The sequence below is a fragment of the Cyprinus carpio genome, chromosome B13 (genome assembly GCF_018340385.1).
Source record: "Cyprinus carpio isolate SPL01 chromosome B13, ASM1834038v1, whole genome shotgun sequence".
NCBI lineage: Eukaryota > Metazoa > Chordata > Actinopteri > Cypriniformes > Cyprinidae > Cyprinus > Cyprinus carpio.
In genome coordinates, this window is record NC_056609.1 from 4,815,520 (window position 1) to 4,839,955 (window position 24,436).

The window sequence follows — 24,436 nt, forward strand, 5'->3', positions numbered from 1 at the left end:
CATCCAGTGGGGACATAATTACTGATTATAATGACTTATACTGTTTTTTTTTTTACACGTTGCGCTGCGTTTTGTGCTGCGTAAACATAAAACCATGTCTGCCTTTGTGATTGGAGAAACGAACAACAACAAGTGCTACTCTACACTGCTCAAAACTCGTGTTTGAATCATCAGGGGCAGATTCTTTAAATATGAAAACGTACTTACAGACTGTGAGTCAGAAGCGCCAGACTGTCCTTGCAAAGTTGGAACTGAAAACTCAGAAATTGCCCAGTGGAGTTGTTAAGTCATTTAGTCAGTTTAGACATTTTGAGTACTCTAGGTAAACTCTACACAATACTTTTACTCCTGTAATTCTAAGGTACTAATATCTACCTTTTAGCTAAGGGCAGATAAGGTACAGAGGTGTCTCTTTACAAATGTACAAAAATATATATATAGGGGGAGGGGGATATGTTTGGGTCACTGCAGAATTGAGTAAGTGATCACCTTTATATAATGAAACATTGCCCCCATCCATTGGGCACGAGGTCTCAAGAATTTTATGACTGAAAATGATTTGAAAAATATGTTATGGCCTTCACAGTGACCATACTTTTTTTGTTACCAGTTTGTAAATGTCCTTTTTAAGATTTGATTTAAAAATAAATCCAAAAATTAAAACAACACTGTTTACTGGTTAAATAGTTGTCAGGAGTTTCTGTTTATGTTATAAATGCTGATCTAATATAATATATATTTTTATTTATAAGCATTCACACTAAAGCCCGGTTAATAGTTTAGAAGCAGGTCAGTTTGTGGCCTACAGAATGTTTGCAGAGCTCTGCTAGTGCCTATCCGTGACATACTACATCTGTCTCCTAGTTTGCTATCTAGACAGTGGTCCACTGTCTGCTGTAGACTTAGAGATACTTTGCCTTTTCTTGTTTTTTGTTTTCTATCCTATCTGAAAGTTCAGCACACAGTTTGGGGAGCATTTAGTGCTCAAATTAGTGCTTTTAGACCAAATTAGGGCTTTTTTTGGTGTGTTCCCTCTACTGTAGTCTACAATCTATATAAAAATCTAGTTGTCATTTTTGGGGCAGCAGCCATAGAATATGCACAAATCTGCATGAAGCATTTATGATACAGATACCAAAACATCACTGCCCACCTGAAAAGAGAATAAACACACCAACATGGCTAAAAATGTCCCCCAAAACGGCAACATCTGACTGCAGAATGATTGTGTGAGGAATGCGGAGGTCAGTGTTTGCATAGGATAATGTGCTAGAGGGATGAAGGCCTGTTGGGCCCGAGGGTGGAGTGGAGCTCATGGATCAGGTTTTCTTCTAAGCAGGTTTAGGCTGAAGTCAACATTGGGACCAGAGATGCTTCTTTAAAATTCTCTTTAGGATCACTGCGGGAACAGCCAAGGAACAACCTGCAGTGAACTTGCTTCAGAAGAATATGTAAGTAAATGACATATGATTATAGAAGATATAAATGTAAAAGCAGCTGCTGTTTAATTCAATTAAAATGTAATCTCCTGAAGATGGCATATCACACTCTGTGTTAAACCATTATTATACTGGAAAGTTGAACTCAAATGTACTGTACTGTTTATTGCATCAGTGCATATATTCGTGTTTTTTAAATACTGATTGTCCTAGGTTTTCAAATGAAATATTCAATTTAAAAGAGTGCTTACAAAGAAATAATTGTGTGTTTTATCATAAATGCATCTGATTTTGTACAAAAGAGAGTTTTGCAAAACATGTTGCCAGTGTTATCTCACAGCAGTAATCACATTTTAAATGCATTTGGAATTGAAATGTAAGTTAATATCACATTTATATTAATAGCAGAATTTTTCTAGAATTTTTGCTAAATAATGTTGTTTTCTGTTTTGTGAAATTTGTATTTTCAGTGAGCATTTACATGATATTTAATTTTGTATTCCGATTATACAGGGTCTACATGTCAGTGCTATAAAGTTGTTTCTACCATTATATTTGCAATCTTTCTCCCTTTGCAGGCACATTTAAATTCCAACCATCTTCATTTCAAAAGCTCCAGCTCTGAGCAAAATGCTGGTTATCACAGTCCTGCTGGCTGTCTTTGGCCTTGTCAGATGTCAGGAATTAGCAAGTAAGAATCTAACCGACCGCAAAATCCAGTACCATGTCAGGATATGTGTTTCAACGTAAATGAATTTGACCTCAAATTTGAAGAGAATCTCAGATTATTCTGAATGCAACTACTGACAGCACGGTATCAGGTGAGCTACAGTGAAATGGCTATGAAAGAGTATATTTGCTCGTCTTATTGACCAGTAGAGGGAAGCACGGACCAGTTTAAGTCATTCCTGGCCGGTACATCATCATCCGTGCAGTAGGGCTACTTGATGAAGATTGAACTGTGTCTGTCACTCTCACTTTTTTTTTTTTTTTTTTTTGTGGAAACTGATCTGTCAGCTTAATTCCAAATCCAGATTCCATTTAAATATCCAAAAGTTTCCATTCTTTTGGATTCTTTTTTTCATTTTCTTTTTTTCTCTCATATCACTAGAGAATAAATCATGACTTAGACTTTAGTCAATTCATTGCAGTTTCTTTCTTTTTTCTTTTTCATTTAGACTGTCAAACGCCATCAAAGTGTTGTATCTTAAATAAATCCATAAACTCTGTCAGGCTATTGTAAATAATAAAAAACCTGGCCTCAGTTGCATTTATTCTTTCAAAATTCAGTTGAAATCGACCTTGAAATTCCCCTTTTTTTGAGCGGCCCATTTGCTTTTATTTTTAGCATATGACCTGTTGGAAGAGTTTGGCTTGTCCGAGTCTAGAGGGGTGAGTAGGGTCAACGGGTCTGAACCTGACGTGGTGGCGTACCGTGTTAACCCGTCCCTCCACCTCAAAAAGAGCACAAGGTATTTATATCGTCCTTCTGACATAATACTTTTCCACTCTTTCTGCTTTTCCACTGAGCGTAATCATGCTCGCCTCCAAACAATATCTTTCATTTCCTGCTCCTGCTTCCCAGAAACTTCCACTACTATAATCTGGGGTTTGATTTAAATTTGATCAGATATATGCTCACACATTATACAGCATGCATACACAGAGCTGTCTGTTCCTAAACAGAATAGTCATTGTCCTGAAATGTTGGCATTATATTCTCACGTCTTTCTCAAGCATCAGCAGCTGTTCCTGCATGTCAGCTGTGGTTATGGCATGTGCTGGGTCTTTCCTTTTGTGCGTGTGGGCCAACAATACCTCCCACTAACATCCCCTACTTGACCAAATAATCATGAGAAGTACATGACTGTAAAACAACCACCAAATGTCAATGCAAAATGCGATCGACAGCATCAAAAGAGAAAACGAGAGAGCAGTGGAACCACACTGTGCGTAAATGAACATTGTTCTTGGAAACATAAACTGCTAATTTCAACAAACTGGTTCTCTTTAAAAACCAACAGGAGCAGAAAACTGAATTGGAAACCATTGGAGACCATTTGGTTTAGATTAATGCAAAACTTCACAAAAGGTCACTGCAAAAGACCACTGTTAAACAGAATATGTACCAAAAGTTATAAAGCTATTAGCATGTTTTTAAATATGGTGTACCAAGTACCATCACTGTATCCAGTGCCACAGCTTATATTCAACGTTCATGAGACAATTTGTTCACTAACTCTACTATTATTGTCATGATATTTATACTTGTAACTAGTGCTGTCAAATGATTAATCGCGATTAATCGTATCCAAAACAAAAGTTTTTGTTTACATAATATATGTATGTGTACTGTGTATATTTATTATGTATATATAAATACACACACATGCATGTATTTCAGAAAAATATGTTGTTTATATATTAAATATATTTATAATATAAATTATATGAATATAAATATAGACATGCAAATACATGTAAATAGTTTCAAAATATATACTGTATGTGTATTTATATATACATAATAAATATACACAAAAACACACATATATTATGCAAACAAAAACTTTTATTTTGTATGCGATTAATTGCGATTAATCTTTTGACAGCTCTACTTGTAACACATATCTCCATTGTATAGGAGTTAGTTCCAGTCCACAGAATTGAACTGGCTGAGGTTTTTGTGTGTGTGAGTTCTAGACATACATTAGTTTCTGCATTAGTGGTGGGGATTTTTCAGCGACTCTTTCAGCAGAGGCAGGTCTTAATGAGTGACTTATTGAATCATTCACACCACTACTTTGTGCTGTTCAGCGGTTGATTTTTCTTTGGCTTTGTATGCACTGAAATATTCATTTCTCCTTTCCCTGTGAACTGCACATATGCTCTCACCCATCTCTCCATCCAGCATCATCTACCCGGACGGTCTACCGTCAGACTACTCTGTCATCGCCACCTTCAAAGTGCCCAAGGACACTGCTAAAGCATCCTGGAGTCTGTGGCAAGTCAGTGATCCTGAAGGCAGGGACCAGGTGGGCCTTCGTTTTCAGGGTGACACTAAAACCCTGGACTTCTTCTACACCAGCCAACAAGGCACGCAAATGCTGCGGACCTTCCAGAGGGTGGAAAAACTTTTTGACGGCGAGTGGCACAAGCTGGCATTGAGTGTAAAAGGAGAGCAGGTGAAGCTGCTGGTGGACTGTGAGGAGGTCAGCGCGGAGCACCTGGATGAGCCACAGCCTGTGATCCGGCAAGGTTTTACTTCCATCGTCAAGAGGGCTGTAGGGGACCGCTCGGTTTCGGTGAGTACCAGCGACAGGCTAGAGTACTGATTTACAAGGAATTATCAGGCTGAGTGGAAATGCTGTCATTATTCACTCACCATTAAAACAATGAATTCTGTGGAATGCAAAAGGTGATATTTTGCAGAAAAAAAGGGAACAAGCTAAATTTTTATTTAATAGATGATCAAATTATTGGTCTTATAACCTATTGCAACATGCTAAGTTTGAATATGTGGAGTAGCAAAAAGGGCTTTGGAAGATCGTAGAGTTGGAATATCTTAGAGTTGCCATTATTGATGACCTGCTTCTTCGTTAAATCAAGTCTAGCAAATGAGAAAATTTTATTAGGTAAACTTAAGTTCAACTATATTTTCCAAGTAGACCTGGTGTTATAAGTATATACTAGTAGTATACTTGTAGGTGTACTATTTCAAACCTTTTGAGACTAAGGCTTCGTTCCAGTTCACTTTTTTATGCCCTTCACTCGCTAACTGCCTTCCTTCTCATTTACTCGGAATGCTTGGACTGTTAGAAATGTAAAATAATAATAATATTAATAATAATTTATATATTATAGAGTTGTTTGGGGTGGGGATAAATTAAACGCAATGTTGCATTGTGGTCTATAGAGTGGCCTGAAGTGTGCATATGAAGCATATGAATCAGACTCGCTCCCTCAGTCAAAATTGAGGGGTCAAGGGTATGTCCATGTAAACTTCACTCGTCCACTTGATGAAGTGGAATGCACTTCAAAATGGCGGTGGGGATTCCCCCGAGGGTAAGTGGTTAGGGAAGTTCACGAGTGTGTGTCTAAAAGTGAACTGGAACGCAGCCCAGATTTGTAGTTTATAAACAGACATTTAAGTATAACAGTAATAGAATTTGAGTACACAACTAGCAAACATCCAAGTTCTTATTTGCTATTGCAACAATACAAGTGGATTTATAAGGTATGCTGTACTTACAGTTTATCCACACTGTGGAATTTTTGAGTTTTCTCTATAGTAGTGTAAAGCCAAGTCAACATGAGCCAAGCATACTTAAGTATATACTTATAATAAAATTATACTCTCTTGTTTTTAGAGTAAAAGAAGTATACTGTACTAAAAGCACACTAGAAAAATCTCTTTACATCCTAAGTGTTATGTATCCTAAGTAAAAGAATATTGATAAGCTATACGTGTTTGTGCAGGTGGATCTGCAAAAGATGGAGGTCTCCTGCGATGCGGATCAGGCATACTCTGAAGGCTGCTGTGAGCTCTCCAGTGTGGTGAGTCAGCTGTCCTGTGTGTGGGCTCTTGCCCTCTTCTGCATGAGCTTTCAGCTGATCAGCTGATGTTCCTCAACAGTGCGGAGGACATGCTGAGATTGGCTTAACTGCTGGAAGAGGAAGAGCCACCTGTAAATGCTTACATGGACAGCCGGGTGTCCAGGGACGCCCAGGACCCAAGGTGGCCAAAACCTCGTTTCTCTCTTCTTAAACAATAAACTCTGCTATGCAATCTCTACAAGTGTGTCCTTCTTCCGCAGGGTCACAGAGGCCTGCCAGGGAATACGGGAGACCCAGGCAGAGTGGGAAACTGGGTAAGAGTTCTGTCTGAAATCTCACCATAGTGTGGGACTCTGTTGTGTTTGAGTTGGACAAACAACAAGCAGTAGTCGCTGGTCACTTGGGTTTAATGAGAGGCTATTAATGGACAAACATGCATTGTCAGGAATGAAAGCAAACAGAGAGGATCAAAAGAAGAGATGGAGGAGAGAGGGAATTAACCTAGAATAGATCCTGCCTGGGAAGTGAAGTTGTGGAAAATGGCATTACTGAAGTACAGCACGATGGAAACAAGAGTCAGGACTTGCTTTGAGAAAATGGTAAACACTGTGGCTTGTCTCATTCCCCAGAGCATCCTGTGCTAGATTTTTATTTACTGACAGCAGCAGTATTTACTGTCAGTGATAGGCTGTTGCTGTTGTATGCTAGCTAAAGCCCATCATGTATGTACTTGAGTGATAGGTATGTGGTATTTGAAACATTTAAGAATGTATAAAACCACTTATGTGCACAGCGGTACACTTGCAGGCACTCTTGAAAGGACAAACCAAGGATGTCTATAATACCTGCTGAAAGCATAGGCATTCATCTCAATTGTACTTCTTTGTAGAGTATGGTACTCCTTTGAAGTATTAGATTTGAAACCTAACATCTTCGCTCATGGAACAATGAAGGTTTTCAGCCACTAATATGAGCTGTAATTTCCATGTAATTAATCACATTAACGTGACATCCTGACAATATCCATGAACCATTTCATGCTTTAAGAACCCTCCAAAAAAAAGTTAGGCATGGGAAAGCATCTACTATATTATTATTTATTATATAATATAATCAGACTACATTTAATGGCTGATGATAGAGAAAATGCTTTTTAAGACCTGATTGAGTTTAACAGTGGCATGCTAACCAGCCAAACCTTAACACCTCGGGATAAACACAGAGGTTTCTTGTCACTTATCTGAGATGTCTACATTCTAAATTTATTGCATAAACTTGAAAGCTTCAACCGTCTCTAGTTTTCTCGGAAGGTTTCTAAGCGCTTCTTGGCTTTGTTCACACAGGCAACAAACAAGCATTTTTTTTGGCATACATTGTATGGCTCAAATCCCTTAAGCTGTTTTTAGCCTGAACCGCACAAAACCCCAATTTTACAAATCCGATCCACACCACATCCATGTGGTTTGAAATCATGTGACCAAATATTTTGGAACCACTCATAATTTCTGCCAGACTGTGAAAAGAAGAAACACACAGGAGGAGTGGAAGGCACCCATTTACTTGTCAAAGTCAAATTTTAGCATGTAATGGCTGTTACATCAAAGTAAATTTATCCAGGTCTAAGAAATATTTATGATGCATATATGTGATTTACCAACATATAATACTATGCAAATCATTTAGCTAAATATTAGCCTGAATTGGTAAGCAAGCTAAGTTTTTCCAAAATGGTAGCTATGGGGCAAAGTGAGCCAAAAGTGAGCCAAATGATGTGGGGTAAATTGAGCCAGCATTTTACCTTACCCCACCATAAAGCACTGAAGTAAAGTTAAATCTCTGAAGTATAAACTGGTATTTTTTTTTGATATTGGAAGGTTTGTTTAGTTTGTCATATTTATTTGTATTTATTTAAGGATTTATTTTACAAAATTGAAGGGTGTTTAAGAACTCAACAGATATGTCTGTGATTGGCTACATTGCTCAGTGCTATGAAAACACATTGTAAAGAATCTTGACGGTTTCCAGAGAGCAAACACAAATATTCACTGGAGCCTTTACCAAATTTATTTCGCCAATATCCTATTATTATAGTTTTAACTGAGGGTGCTTTTGACTGCTTGAGAAAATGGATGTGTGGCGTGAGAGCGTGAGAAAAGTGTCAATTGCGTGAGTCTCACGCTGAATGCATGAGAGTTGGCAGCCCTGCAGCATACGGAGTGTGCATCAGGCATAAGGGCTTCATCTTTCTTAATTTATTGTAAGCACATTGTGGGCCAAATGCCAGCTGTACCAACACAAAACTTCTCAAACACCATTGCTCAATAGGTCAACTCACCTCAACTATAAATAACACAAGAAGGAAGGCTAATTTCAATTTAGATAGATATTTGATTAAGGCAGTCTCTATTCTTAACACTCCTCTCTCCTGGCCTGTAATGGTCATTCTTGATAGGTTTACACATTACCATAATAAGACTAATTCTCTATGAAAAAAATTATAGTAATTTTACTTCCGGAACCCTACTATTGCACTCTGTCAGAAAAGTTCACCATGCGTAATGTGACTAAATAATTTAAAATGCTTCCAGAATCGTTATATTTAATGTACACCCATTTGTTTTTGAGCTGCAGTGGTATAAATAAATAAACAGAAAAATCAGTTGTGGCGTCAGTCTCCGACATTCTGAGACAAACTGAAAGGAAGCAAAGCCATTAGAGTCTAAACAGGTCCTGCAAATACACAGGACAATGTCTGCCGATCAGCTTAATTAAAGGACATGGCATAGCGCATCAGGATCCAATTACTAGTATGCATTTGTGCTATGTAAGCACAGTTCATGTTCGTGAGCGACCTTGGGCGGTAAACTTGATTCTTTCCACCCCGGAGTTATGACTAATTTACCTCTTTGATCCGAGTCCAGTTCTCTGTGGTGTGCTGGAATAATATCTCTAAAAATCAGCCCCAGCAGCATGCGGCAGAGCTCTTTTTCAAGTATTAACATTGAAGATGCTTCTGTAAATCGGTCATAGAATCTATCCTGTCTTTCCAAAAACACACATGCTCTATCCTTCTTTTCTTCCTACAGTCTCCCACCCAGATACACACCCACACTTTTGATAATCCACTACAGTCAGGCCGCTGCAAGAGTGGATCTGTCTGATGGAATATGCAGCAGAGGGGCAACTTTGTGTTTAGTGCCTCCTTGCTGGGGGCTACCGACTGCATTTCCCCCGCAAACACACTCTACATCTGCTGCCATGTGTGGTCTCTTCTGTGCCAGGAGGAGATTGAAAAAGTATTTACTGTGTTTTGTAATCCCCTGTTCCCAGAGGTTACTCCACTAGTTTCACAGTGTGGCTGTAGCACAGAACTTAATGTACCGAGGGTACTGCTTGCTTATTGTGTTAAGTGACTCAGCATTTGATAATGGCCAGTCATTTCATTGGCCCGAGTAAACGATGTTCATGGGGCCTGGAAACCATAGCGGCGCCTCTGTGCGCACCCATTGTGCTTTCACACTGCCAAGTACATTTGTTTACAATTGCAATAATGTTCTAATGCAATGGTGTTGCATGTAACCATATAAGACGTTAACAATATAACATGTTGTGCAGTACAGTTTATGCGAAAAATAAAAAATCATCTTAAGCAATGATTATACTTTAAATAGTTTTAACATGCTTTTATGTGTTGTGTTGTCACTGGTGTGTTTTCTAAAACACAATAAACCTCTCATCTCATGTGTTTGCTGACAGTGAGCAGTGCAGCAAAAATAGACTCAGCGCCCAAATGATCACTGTACTGCCACTTCTTCTCTGCTTCTGCAATGTGGTGACGTATCGCTTAAACATGCAGTGAAATATGCGCTGCTTGCGCTTACATATCTAGTGTGAAATAGGCTTTAAGAGTGTCTCAGCTCCATTTAACACATTTCACTTTTTAAAGGGATAGTTCACCTAAAAATTAAAATTCTATTATTAATTACTCACACTCATGTCATTCCAATCGCGTAAGATGAAATCCAAAAGCTTTCTGACCCCCTATAGACAGCAAGGGAACTACGACGTTCAAGGTCCAGAAACGTAGTAAGGACATTGTTAAAATAATCGATGTGTTGGCGGCGATACCCTTGTAAGCAGCGCACCAACAAACAGCTTCGTCAAGCTGTGGGTGTCCTGAGTTCAAATCCCGGCTTGAGAAATTGTTGAACAAAGTCATTATTTTTGTTTTGTTTGCGCACAAAAAAAAGTATTTTCATAGCTTCATAAAATTACGACTGAACCACTGATGTCACGTTGACTGTTTTTATGATGTGCTTCACTATGTTTCTGGGTCTTGAACGTGGTAGTTCTCTTGCTGTCTATGCAGGGTCAGAAAGATTTCATCAAAAAATCCCCCTCTAAGTCCCCCTCTAAGATTTAATCAAAAATATAGGTCTTACGGGTTTGTAACAACATGAGGATGTGTAATTAATGACAGAATTATCATTTTTGGGTGAACTACTCCTTTAAATAATACCAGAGAATTCTACATGAATGCCCCCCACCCCCACAGGGCACTTGATAATGGCTTACAAATGAAGGAAAGGAAGATTTATTACACAATCAGGCCAAATTTCACAGTTGGCCTCTGTGATGCAAGAACAGCTGTTCTTAAGCATTAAACCATGTTGTTAATCCATTGTTGCAATATATTTAAAAAAAAGTAAATTTGTAAGAAAAACTGTGCACAGGGCTTATGGAGTTTAGACTTCTACTGCTTGCCCTTTAAATATAGTTATTTTTCTTCTTTTTTTTTTTTTCATTATAACCCTTAAAACTACTGGCAGTTGTTCAGTTGTGTGACTAAGGATCTTGTTTGGTCAAGTGCATTTTTATACCAACATGGAGGGAACCATTTCCAGCCGTTCTGTAGCTCCGGGCTGTCATATAGTGGAATACATGCTGCCTTTTTCCAGCACCGAAACCAAGTTCTTTACGTCTTTGGCCCACATTATTGGCCAATTATGTCTACATCTGTTGTCGTTGTTACATATTATTCACAATTACAAGCAATCTTGCAAGCATTCATCTCAGAACTTCTTGTTGCAGGGGATACGTGGGAACACTGGAGATTATGGACATATAGGAGAACCTGGGCCTAAGGTGAGTGGCTTCGTTGTACAGTCCCTTGGTTGGCTTTGTTGTACAGATCCACTCAACGGTCAACTCGCGTTCCACAGGGTGAAGAAGGCATCAAGGGAGAAAAGGGCATGAGAGGACCTCGTGGCCAGGAGGTAATACATCATCCAAGTGCAGAGCCCCATTTTGATGGCCTTGTAGCTTTGCACCAAAAGTTTGCAATAACAAATCTTCTTCGTTCCCACAGGGTGACAGAGGAACCAAAGGCCTGAAAGGGCTAAAAGGAGCTTCAGGTCATAAGGTAAAAACAGCATTAGTGTAGTCTACTAAATCACCTTTGGACACAAGCTGGTTGCAGCTTGTTGCAATAATTTTTGCAGTAACCACATTTTAGAAGTAATGCACACAGAAATCATGTGCTGTATCATAGCTTGAGCACATCAAGGTAACCAGTGCATTGCACATTATTTAAGTGTTATGTTGTGTGTCTTATCAAAGGGAGTGCGAGGGTCACCTGGGGAGAGGGGTGAGACTGGCCAGCAGGGGGAAGTTGTAAGTTCTGTTGTAAAACACTTTGCTTCGATAAAATATATGTGAGATGGATTGTGTTATTGGGGATATGAATGACTCATTCGCTCCCCACCACATCTCCCAGGGTGCAGCAGGAGAACGGGGATATGAGGGGATTGCGGGCTATCAGGGAGTGAAGGTATGTTTTCTCCCTCACTCTGGTTTGTTATTGTTTCTAAAACATTGTTGCTGTGTTTAGTTGGAAATCTCACAATTCCCATTCCTTCTTGGAACAGGGAAATGAAGGCTTATCTGGAGCTGAAGGATCTCGAGGACCACGGGGTCGGCAGGTATAAAAAAAAATCAGGCTGGGGACGTTCAGCGATGTGCTGCATGACATTTAATACCAATGGAGTGATCTTAAATTTAAAATCGGACACCTACTTGGAACATTTATGCATGTGCACGTTGCTGTATTATATAAACGATTAAATGAAGACTAGTATTGGGATTGTTATTAGTATTTTTTTTTAAAAAAACATTACAGGCTGCCAAAAGGAACTAAAAACTTTAGGGAAAACACCACAAGTCTGAAATTCCTGATCTTTTGGGGTCTGAAAAGGAATGAAACTGTCTGCAGGGATACAATTTTAACATCAACAAAATTGTTTACAAATGCCAGCTTTGAAAATATGGTGGTTTGAGGAAAATTAAAGCTGAATTCAATAATTCTAAGATCAAATAAGGGTTCCGACCCAACTTGGCAGACATCCTGCCATATACAATCTGTCGACACCACAAGCAGCAAAGCTGGCCTTTTTTTTTTTTTTTTTTTTTTTAAGCATACAAATGTCATGGGAATTTGATTGCATGTTTATATTGTTTCTCTGCTCTGTGACAGGGGATTGTGGGAGATCCCGGTGAACGAGGAACACCTGGAGAAAAGGGAAAGCCAGTAGGTTGTCACAAAATCATGCTGCTTTAAACAATCAGATGGATGATGGAAACATATTGATGGCACATACAGTAGATATCTTTTTTACTCTTCACAGGGTATTCAAGGCCCAAAAGGAAACGTTGGTGGAATAGGGGAAAAGGTTGGTTACTTGTCAAGCAGTCATGATGACAGATACTATGTTGACCAATGAGTTGAAAGTCTAGTGTTGATTCTTTTGATTATGTCAGGGTATAGTTGGTGATTCAGGTTTGCCAGGGCGAGATGGAGACCCTGGAATTGAGGTAATGATTGCCTATCAGCTGAACTTTGTTTCATGCCCACTAGCTTGCTTTTAATCTCATAGTATTACCACATGCAGGCTTATCAAGGACCACAGGGACCCGAGGGAAGACTTGGACAAGTTGGTGAAAGGGTAACCTAACTCTTATTGACTTGTATTCTTCCTCTGAAACACACAGTTGTATTTTTACACCGCTATTTAGTTACTAAATGTAACAAAATTGCACACAGCAAAATTGTTTTAGTTGTGTATTGTAAGTCTGAATTTTTAATGAACAAAATATTCAAAAGAACTCAAACTATGAAACGGTTCTCTCCAGTGAATCACTCACCGAATCGATCAGAACGGTTCTTCACTTACTGTATTGGATTTTAGTTTGTTTATTGTTCATATATATACACTTATATTAAATACATTGAAAATTCTAAAAGGATCATTAATGAACCAGAATCGTCTAAGGAAATCAGAATTTATATAGACAAAAAATAAATAAATTACTGCTTAAGTCCTTAATGATTCCTATCTCTAAAGAAGCATCTGTCTGATTGGGTGTAGTTGTGTGTGCTTATGTAACATGCTTGAATATTTTACACAGGGTGAAAAAGGCGAACAAGGGCCTCCGGGGGAAATGGGCCCTCCTGGACTAACAGTAAGTGCTCGTGTGAAGAATTGACCACTGCACTGAGCTATATGTGACTTTTGTGAATACCACCTTAATATTTTACCTTGGACTTTTATGACATAGAAATACACCCTGCCTTCTGGTAGATTTATAAAGTGCTGTCATCTCCAGGGGCCGCAAGGTTACAAGGGCTCTGCTGCAAAGCCAGGAAGACCAGGATTTATTGGGCCCCCTGGAAGAACGGTGAGCTATATTCCAAATATTCCAAAGCTTTTGAAATAAAAGTTCCTACCCTCCAAAATGCTAAAACATGCCATGTCTTCATAGGGGCACATGGGAATACCCGGCAGACCAGGCCCCAAGGTAATGATCTCCACCAAATTATGAAACCCAATTTTGTCTCATATAAAGGGCATTTTGAATCTTTCAAGAGGCTGCAAACAGACATAAAATGGCTGGGGACAAGGTGTGATGTAAATCATCTCTTATAAATTCTTGTCTTGTAAATCTAACATATTTCTACAACAGCTCATCAAAGTTCTGTCATGCAGAAAACTTTATAGAGGGGTCACTGCAGATGTATAAGATCGTGTGTCAGTATTGGCTTAGTGTAGCCAGATATCCCAGGATCCACAGTCTAAAATAAATCTGAAAATAAAAAAAATATATATTTTTCAGAGTCCCTTTGGCATCTATACATACTGAATCACTGCTATGAGCATTCACAGTGACCAGCAAACCATCTGATGTGATGGACAACCATTTAAACACTTGTGAAATGTATACTAATACAGTGTGTCATCAGATTTGTTTAAGCCTTGACAAATTGCTGCAATATCATCTTGAGAAGGAGGAACTCACCCATTCACAAACAGAGCGAATGGAGAAAAGCCAGAACATACCCGTCGTCATCTGAAAGCACAGAACGTGTTTTCACACTGGAGTCATGTCTGAGCAGCACAGCTCTTCACTGGTTAGCACAGCAGTTTTTGGCTCCGTGTACAGTGACTTGGCTCTGAGTGCAGTCACACTACAAAGTGTGTTAGACTGAAACTGCTGGCTGCTCTGGTCTCATTCCAGCATCTGCCCTCCACTGATATCTAAACTTCTGAGAAGATCTCCACACTTCATTTAAACGTGTCACTGCAGACAAGACTTTCCATCAGCATATTTGAAAATAATCTAATATTCACAGGGACTCTAGCGTCAGATGGTGAAGGATTATATGGTGTTAAAAGAAACATCTTTTCCCTCAGTGGTCATCTTTTATCTAAACATTGTTTCAGCATCACATGGATTTCGCCATAAGCACTGGTGACTCTTAACCACTGTAAAGACACATTTACCAGAACATACTATGCGAAATTTGAATGACTGGCCATCAAGGTAACAGCCTGATGTTGTATTAACATGTTATGTAATGTAATATACATGGTTTAAAAATGGAAAGCATACAAAAGTTAGAAAATGGAAAGTATCGGTTTTGTTCCTGCCACTATTCATTTTAGCAAAAGAAATGGGACCCTCGGTCTAGAATTCAAATGTGCTCCCATCCAGAAAGAATTATAAAAAATATAGTCATTGGTAGCAGGAACATTGTAGCAAACACTTGGAACATCATGTTCGTCGTGTAGAGCGTCTGTAGAGCAGTTGAGCGCCAGAGTACACAGAATTAGATCTCAGGCTAATGTGTCAAATTCCAGGGCAATTTTCCGATTAGGACACATTGCAGCAAATGGTTTTCCTTTGAGTTTTACAGCTCTCTTTTCACACAAACACAAAGTGATGAAAAGCCTCACCATCATTTCAGGGTTTCCTCTCCCAACACTTTGACAACTAATTTTGAACTACAAATCACATTTATTGGATCAATTGCAAATGTTGCTTTTGTATCTTCCAGGGTGACACTGGCATTCCAGGGGTCCAGGGAAGCAAAGGGGAGAAGGTAGTTGTTGACTCAAATGCATTTCTTTTCCTGTTGACACATTTCCTTTATCATATGGTTCTTGTTTCTCACAAAGCCACATTGTTTCCACAGGGTGCAAAGGGAGTCAAAGGACCTAAAGGCAGGGTAAGAACGTCTCAGAGATTGTTCACATTTCTGTTTAATTAACACCATGGAGGCAACTTCTAAGCATTAGCAGCGATGGGTCTGGAGCAGCAGAAATCTAGTTGGATTACATTTACAAAGCTAGTTTTGGAAAGACGCAACCGACTGCCACATCAGCGTATTGTTTGAGTTCCATGTCGTATTTCTTCCCAGACGTTCTGTTGAGATATCGTTCAGAAATATGTACACAGTATAAAAGTGAACTTGCTTGTTTATGGGGTGTGTTTGTATTTGTTTGTTTTCCAGGCAGGAGATGCCGGTGTGCCAGGGCAGCAGGGAAGTAGAGGAAAGCGAGGCCCTGCTGGAGAGCCGGGTAGAAAAGGCCGTGTAGGCTCCAAGGGAGTGAGAGGAGACGGTGGTCCAGCGGGCTTTCAGGGCCCACCAGGCCCACCAGTAAGTCTGAAAATCCAACTCACAACACATATCTAACCTTCAATCGGAGGAGGAAGAGACTGACATTTTGAATTACAGAGATCATAAGATTTGACGTGCAAGATATAGAAAAGAAAGTCTCGTCCCTTTCAGTTCAAAGAGCCAGTCACCTTTTTGCTTAATGATATTGCCTCGACAAATTGCTCTACAATGTGTAAGGGACAGACTAGCCTAATTAAAAATGCAACCTTTGGTGATATATAGTATTGGTGATTTTAGATATGTTACTAAAACATAAGCTGGGCTGGGTATTGCCACCATATTGTGATACGTCACATTACAAAACACTGCAATGCATTACAATATCAGAATTGGTTGAAACTGATTGAAACGGAATATATATCTTAACAGATATAGTAGAAGCTGTGTTTCCATTCCTATTACCTAGCCTGGACATATTGCCAAAATTGCTTCCACCCGCCTGAGGGACTTTACGTTATGGTCCATAAGAAACTGAGGGTGCGCATAAGTAAAGAAATGTCTCTAAGAAAGGTGAAATTCAACCTTCCCTATTTACCTAAGCCTAAAGCCTTCAGACAAAGCCTTCAAAGCTTCTGGGAGATTCAGCACTTGTGGCACTTGGCGTAGCATGCATGACATATGTGGTAACCATTTCGGTGTCAAGATCGCTAGTAAACGCTTTCTCATTAGTGCGGCTTTCTCTGCAGCTCAGGGCAAGGTTTTCATTTAGTGTGGCTGTAAATCCATAATGAGGCTGGTGAAATATTGTTGGCCGTATTTGTTCCTCCTTCATTACACAGCCACCCATTTCCAGATTACCACGGGCGAGAAGTGCTCTGATCAGAGTTCCATGTTTCAGCTGTAATGATCTCTTTCTTAGGGCCCCACTCTTCCTGCTCAACATGTTATCGAGGTCTGCAAGAGGGTGGTACTGGAGCAGATGTCCACATTCGCCAACTCTGTGAAAAGGACTTGTGCAGCCGTCTGCCCGCTCTATGGAGACGTGCCAATGGGCGCTCCAGGTCCCCCAGGACCAAAAGGACCATCTGGACCTCCAGTAAGTTACCCACCTCCGAGAAGAATCACCTCACAACAACCCTGGAACAGTCTTAATTTAGCTTGGCCTTGGAAACAAAAGGCATTTATAAGTGGTTTGTTTTAGACATCACAGTAAGCACATGTTAAACCTATCTTTGCCATAGTAAACTAAGGAAGAACATGGTCCATACATCAACTTTCTTCTAGGTCAAGTCTGATATGTACATAGTGTGAAGGCCTCTGGAGAGCGTGCAGCAGTGTTTGGCAGTATAGGTTGGAATTAAAACATTCAGAATTTCCAAATCCCCGTGAAGACAAATAGGAAGTCACAGACGAGGCACTTGCTCTGTGTTGAATAGTTTTTGGAGAGAATCCCACCTTCACTGGAGTGGAAAGCCTTTCCATATTTCTCAAGCAGATCTTTTTTTCAGACTTCTTGAACATTTTCACTCAAGAGGCCCAAATGCGGATAAAAGTTCACAGAGCCTCAAATTCAAACATGTTAAAGGCAAAAGATTGTACAATTGAGGGCTATGATAAAAACTGCACACAATGTAAAGTCAAAAAACACTTTGAATTGTTCATGACCATAATTTACACACTCTCACGTCATTTCAAACCGGTAAGACTTTCTTCCTTGGAATGCATAAGATGTTTTGCAGAATGTCTAAGCTACTATTTTCCATACAACAAAAGTACACATCTGCTAGTAGCTGTTAAGCAAAAGTTTTACCAAAGTCTGCTCCAGGGGGATTGTTGCTTTGGGGAAAAAAGTGTCTGCTAAAGGACTGATTGCTAAAAAATAACTATATTTGCAACTATTTCTGCAAAAACCATTATAATAGGGTGATCCTGGCATTGATGGTCTTAAAGGAGAAATCGGGCAGCAGGGATTCTACGGAGAATCCGGTGACCAAGGAAGACAGGGCTCACCAGGTAAACCATTTTCACACTGTAGTCCAAACATTAGCTAATTGGACATGTACCAATACAAGGGTGCTCTACCACATTGGTGCCTTTGCATCAAATAAATGCAGTTGCACTGATGTAGCTAGCGCAATAATTCACAAATAAAGATATAGAAAAGCTATAATGCTATAAAGGGTTATCTGCCTGTATTGCTCTTGGCTGTGTTCATGCACAGTGAACTAGCATAACAAATACTTCTCAGCTGGAAAACTGAGCAGCCCATATGACGGATTCACCTTCATAAGGAACTGTTGTCTTTTGGAATGGGATGTGTCACGAAATAAATACGAATCAGCGCATGTGCCCTTAAGCAATGTTAGTCTGCAAGTGTCGGCAGAAGAAAAGTAATAGCTTTATTAAACATGAGCAGATGTGCGACTCCTCTGCCAAACTGCATTAATGAGGCAAATGAGTTTACAGGTGCAACTGAGGAATAGATCAAACAAAGTGTTTAAAGAAAAATTTCCAATTATATTACCTTGTTGTGACAGAATATTTAAAGAACACTTCCACCAACTAGTGAAGGGTCATTTGTGAATGATTCATTCATTACGAATCACTTGACAAATGAACAAAAGACATAAAGTAATCTTTTGTTTCTTATAAAGTATCTTTGGCTGCATCATGAGTTCCTGATTCTTGATGACTGGAATTCTACTGTTGAAAATATAACATGTAATGCCACTCGAATGAATGAAATGACTAGTTCATTCTGATAATTGAGATTACACAACATCACCACCACCAACATCTATTCTCATTTGCACATTAAAATGGCTTTTCATTTTAGTGAAATTGTGTTTGCCACAGGTGACAGGGGAGAACCAGGAGACAAGGGAGCTAAAGGCTATGGCCTTCCTGGCCACATTGGAGAACAGGGACCAGAGGGTAACGTAACAATAAACAAGAATTATCCTCTCCTGTCATAGAAACATCACCTGAGATCAAATGAGAGTCTCACTGTCACAATGGTAGACTGTGCAGCATTTAATTTATTCATTATTTTTCACATATCATTACCAGGTCAGCGTGGGCGACCTGGTCAGGCATTTGATGGGCAACCAGGTCGGATGGGCGAGAGAGGCCATGTTGGCCAGACTGGTTTGAGGGGTCATCCTGGACTACGTGGAGTTCCTGGGGTCTGTCTGACATCTGGGTGTGCCTTACTCAATGCTACTTCTAATGCACAACCACGACAAGCACCTCAGCAGGTGCCTCTACAAACACCCCAACGTGCACCTCAACGGGCAACTCAACGGGCAACTCAGAGGTCAAGAGGACGCCAGTGAAAGCACCTCGAAGGTCAGACAGCGACATGTGTATAGTATTATGGTGGAAGGATTAGAAACTGAAATTGTGACATGAATGATAATTAATGTAAATATAAAACTGAAATGTGTCCATCAAAAGACTGAAAAACTGATTTAATATTGCAAAATGCTGACTTGTAACAAACTGCAAAAACTGGTTAAGAAATTAAGGTAATTTGAACAGAGTGTGCATATACTATAATAGGAACAAATGTATATGTAGTTTCAAAAATGATCTGCACATTGCTCAATTTAATTTTCAGTAAATGCTGTTTATAATAAAAATGAAAAATTTATATCTAAGCACAGTTCTTTCTCTCTCTATCTTGCCTTGTGATTGTTGTGTAACAGGTTATGTGCTTGGGTGATTTGTTTATGGGAGATTTAAAGCTGAATTTTAGAGAAACCGTAAAGCTCAATATGCCGCCTGTAGTTCCAGTGACAAGAGCATGAGGTTTATGTTTTCTTACTCCAGAATATGTTGCTTAACTGGATTTGAAATACTTCAACATTAAAGGGGTCATGAATTGAGAAATTTGCCATGACTGACTCAATAAATAAATAAATAAATAATATTAAAATAGAAAATGTAATAGTATTTCACAATATTACTGTTTTACTTTTTCATCAAGTAAATACGGCCTTGCTGAGCATAAGAGAGAAAATTATTATTCCAAACTTTTCACCGATATTGTATTAACCTTATTGTATTAATTAGCTAATATACAGTATCACTACAAATGAACAACCAAAGTTATCTAGGTTTATCTAACATTTAAATGTTAGAATGAATTAATTCACAGATTTTTTTTTTTTTTTTTTTTTTTTTTTTTTTTAATGAAGTTTAGAAATTAAATAAGTTGGCTAAACCAGGCATCCTCCCCAACCTTAATGCATCCAGAATGTCTTTTTTACGTCAAAAGCACTTCAACCTCACCACAAAACGTGTGTTACACAGACTATTTATTGATGCACAGAGACCAGAGTATGTGAGTGACGCAGAGTAGCCAGGCATTTTTTTTCTGTTAAAGTCAGAGCGTATGTGTTTTTCTTGCTCCAGAGATCACTCTGGTACTGTTCCATCACGTGCAAAACACATGTTAACAGGCTAATGTTAGTTTCAATAAAACACAAGACTTCTCTTCAGGTTGTTTATATACAGGTCCTTCTCAAAAAATTTGCATATTGTGATAAAAGTTTTTTATTTTCCATAATGTAATGATTTCATATATTTTAGATTCATTGAACACAAACTGAAATATTTCAGGTCTTTTATTGTTTTAATACTGATGAATTTTGGCATACAGCTCATTAAAACCCAAAATTCCTATCTCAAAAAATTAGCATATCATGAAAAAAGTTCTCTAAAACGAGCTATTAACCTAATCATCTGAATCAACTAATTAACTCTAAACACCTGCAAAAGATTCCTGAGGCTTTTTCCCAGCCTGGGTTCATTACTCAAAACCGCAATCTGCCGACCTGACTGCTGTCCAGAAGGCCATCATTGACACCCTCAAGCGAGAGGGTAAGACACAGAAAGAAATGTCTGAACGAATAGGCTGTTCCCAGAGTGCTGTGTCAAGGCACCTCAGTGGGAAGTCTGTGGGAAGAAAAAGTGTGGCAAAAAACGCTGCACAACGAGAAGAGGTGACCGACCCTGAGGAAGATTGTGGAGAAGGACCGATTCCAGACCTTGGGGGACCTGCGGAAGCAGTGGACTGAGTCTGGAGTAGAAACATCCAGAGCCACCGTTTGTTTTTGAACCAGAAACAGCGGCAGAAGCGCCTGACCTGGGCTACAGAGAAGCAGTACTGGACTGTTGCTCAGTGGTCCAAAGTATTTTTTTTCGGATTAAAGCAAATTTTGCATGCCATTCGGAAATCAAGGTGCCAGAGTCTGGAGGAAGACTGGGGAGAAGGAAATGCCAAAATGCCTGAAGTCCAGTGTGAAGTACCCACAGTCAGTGATGGTCTGGGGGTGCCATGTCAGCTGCTGGTGTTGGTCCACTGTGTTTTATCAAGGGCAAAATGCAGCTAGCATCAGGAGATTTTGGAGCACTTCATGCTTCCATCTGCTGAAAAGCTTTATGGAGATGAAGATTTCGTTTTTCAGCACGACCTGGCACCTGCTCACAGTGCCAAAACCACTGGTAAATGGTTTACTGACCATGGTATTACTGTGTTCAATTGGCCTGCCAACTCTCCTGATCCTGAACCCCATAGAGAATCTGTGGGATATTGTGAAGAGAAAGTTGAGAGACGCAAGACCCAACACTCTGGATGAGCTTAAGGCCGCTATCGAAGCATCCTGGGCCTCCATAACACCTCAGCAGTGCCACAGGCTGATTGCCTCCATGCCACGCCGCATTGAAGCAGTCATTTCTGCAAAAGGATTCCCGACCAAGTATTGAGTGCATAACTGAACATAATTTGAAGGTTGACTTTTTTTGTATTAAAAACACTTTTCTTTTATTGGTCGGATGAAATATGCTAATTTTTTGAGATAGGAATTTTGGGTTTTCATGAGCTGTATGCCAAAATCATCAGTATTAAAACAATAAAAGACCTGAAATATTTCAGTTGGTGTGCAAGAATCTAAAATATATGAAAGTTTAATTTTTTATCATTACATTATGAAAAATAATGAACTTTTATCACAATATGCTAATTTTTTGAGAAGGACCTGTATTTTAAATAAATAAATAACTAAAAGATGTTACTGTGAAGTAATAGAAAATAATCACGGACAACACAGAACATTTTTATTTTTATTTTTGATCAAGGAAATCCAGAAGAGGGGAGCTGCAGCTGAGTGATTACAGGACGCTTCGAGTGGGGCAGGGAAATTATCGTTGATCCACTCCATACCCGCTTAAAGCCTCATTAACTCAGCAGTGTGAATCTGTCTTCTGCATCATGATAATCTTTTTGTCATCCCAAAGTACAAGACAAATGATAAAATAAATATTTAAATAGTACAAAACACTTGTAACCCAAAAGAACCCTTCCAAAAGAGTGACTGATTCACAGTGGGACACACGTTCTGAGTGGCAGAAACAAAAGGACTTGATTGCACAAATAGTGGCAGGGAATACAAAACACTGAGAAGAACCAAGAAGAACTATCATATATGATTGAGGACTGCTAGGCATCATGACAAGGTGTCATCTATGTATAAATGTAGAGCGTAGATATGTGAAGCCATGACTCTCTAAGCTTCCGAATAATGACCCTCGACTGCTGTGAAAGTAACGGTTTGTTTATATCAACACAGCGTTTTCCCGGCTGGCACTAATATTTGTAATGACATAATTGTGAAGCAATAATACACTGGAAACTACTTGAATGACAAATATTTTCCTAGAACAAAACTGGCTTTTCACGTTGCGCAACAGCCTTTTCTCAGACTAGGTGACTCAGGCTTGTCTCAGGCTTGTCTTCCAGTAGTGTTCCGTTGCCTTCTCTCTGTGCACGAGACCGGACACGCTCATACGGCTAGACGGTGTTCCCTCTCAAAACATTTCACCAAGTCCTTCCATGGAAATTCTTATTGCCTCTGTCCCTCCCTCTGTCTCTCTGTCAGCATAATCACTTGTTGCTGCTATACACACCACACTAATCTCCCAGGCACACCGCAGAAGTGATCATGTTAATTGCCATTTGTTGCATGGAATCATAAACCATTACAGTGCTACCAACATAGCCTGCCAAAACAAAGAGAGCTCATTTATTTTGCCAAAGTTCAAAGCGGTTCAACTAAAACAAAGATGTAAAAACAGGGGACTGTATTATAAATTGCATTAGTGGTATGAAATGTCTTTCTCATATTATTAAGCAGAAATGACCTTAAATTACAAGGCTAGCAAACTTTTAATGGGTGCGCACAATTTTTATAAAGATAGAAAACCATGCTACATGTTTATAAAGGCAATCCGGGTAAACACTTTTGCTGAACTGCATGAAGGTCCGTTTTACTTGGTAGACTACTCATTTTTTGTTCTATACAGTAAACTCTCTTTCTTCAAAAAATCTTATTTATGAATGACGTGGTATACGTTCTGTGTTTCTAGCATGCTTGTCAGTGTTTTCCACAATTTCCTCATTGGATAATAGTTGGCTAGAGCATTCCAAACTACATAACCACACTGCAATTCATCATGCTTGCAATGACACCTCACTGCTGATTTTTTTTTCCCCCACTCAGGAAACAAACATAGCCCTCACTTCATGGTTGTGCCTTTCATGGTAGCCAACAGAATATGAAGTATTAGGAGTCCAGCTGTACCTTTCAATTACAAGGAGCCCTGTGGGAGGATACCCATTACTTACAGCGGGATTCTCCCAGTCTTCCAATTGTTAACGCATCAATTATGGCCATGGGATTCCCAGATGTAGCATTCGTCAAGCTAGGAGCTGGTCTGGCAGGTGATTATCAGCAGGTGGGCTTAGTCTGCACTGTGTTTCCAAAAGAACTGTCTGTAGTTGAGGATCTAGACAAAGTCCAGATCAAATTTTCTTCACTTGAGGGTTTGATTACTATGAGGGTGTTAAATAAGGAGGCGTGTTTAATTTGCTTCCTGCAAAGCTTAGGTGGGTTTGAAGAACTTGCTGACAGTGATGAGAATGAATCCAAGAAGATGTGGGTGTATACTTCTCAGAATTTCAGATGTTGGAAGCTCTGTAGCTCTGTGGGTGTAAAGAACAGAGATTGTTCATTTAAGAGCTACCTACCAAATTTTAAAAATTGTTCACCCAACAGCAGTCATTGTTTACTCACCCTCATGTTGTTCCAAGCCTGCATGACTTCTATCTTGCTGTGCAAATCAATCAATTAATCAATCAATCAATCAATCAATCAATCAATCAATCAATCAATCAGTCAATCAATCAGTCAATCAATCAATCTGTCTTTGACTACTTTGAACTCCAAAAATTAACACTCAAGATCAGAATGGTCCAGATTTTGTGGCAACACAGTCCTGTTGCAACAGTTCTTGAGTTAACATCTCACTGGAGAGTTATTAGTAAATTTTAGATAAATATATATAAAAAAATAAATTTTGGTCTGTGCCAACAACATTATATGGCTTCAGAACACTTGGAATATAGCACACAAATCACATGGAC

The 24,436-nt window shown here is 39.3% G+C and overlaps 1 protein-coding gene across 1 annotated transcript; it reads left to right on the forward strand.

Moving 5' to 3' along the window:
* The first annotated feature begins 1,294 nt into the window (after window positions 1–1,294).
* Window positions 1,295–19,624, forward strand: LOC109057552 (collagen alpha-1(XXII) chain-like). The gene is made up of 27 exons (XM_042736096.1): window positions 1,295–1,451; window positions 2,018–2,130; window positions 2,788–2,911; window positions 4,351–4,744; window positions 5,919–5,996; window positions 6,076–6,177; window positions 6,257–6,310; window positions 11,088–11,141; window positions 11,219–11,272; window positions 11,365–11,418; window positions 11,616–11,669; window positions 11,773–11,826; window positions 11,924–11,977; window positions 12,529–12,582; window positions 12,680–12,724; window positions 12,813–12,866; window positions 12,944–12,997; window positions 13,461–13,514; window positions 13,659–13,730; window positions 13,815–13,850; window positions 15,388–15,432; window positions 15,526–15,558; window positions 15,844–15,990; window positions 16,871–17,047; window positions 17,874–17,964; window positions 18,808–18,885; window positions 19,021–19,624. The coding sequence occupies exons 2-27, from the start codon at window positions 2,070–2,072 to the stop codon at window positions 19,284–19,286; spliced, it is 2,343 nt and encodes a 780-aa protein (XP_042592030.1). The 5' UTR covers window positions 1,295–1,451; window positions 2,018–2,069; the 3' UTR covers window positions 19,287–19,624.
* The last annotated feature ends 4,812 nt before the right edge of the window (window positions 19,625–24,436 follow it).

Coding starts and splice junctions, on each gene's coding strand:
- LOC109057552 (XM_042736096.1), top strand. CDS start 2,070: ATGCTGGTTATCACAGTCCTGCTGGCTGTCTTTGGCCTTGTCAGATGT. Junction 12,583..12,679: donor CTGGAGAAAAGGGAAAGCCA/GTAGGTTGTCAC, acceptor TACTCTTCACAG/GGTATTCAAGGCCCAAAAGG. Junction 12,725..12,812: donor TTGGTGGAATAGGGGAAAAG/GTTGGTTACTTG, acceptor TGATTATGTCAG/GGTATAGTTGGTGATTCAGG.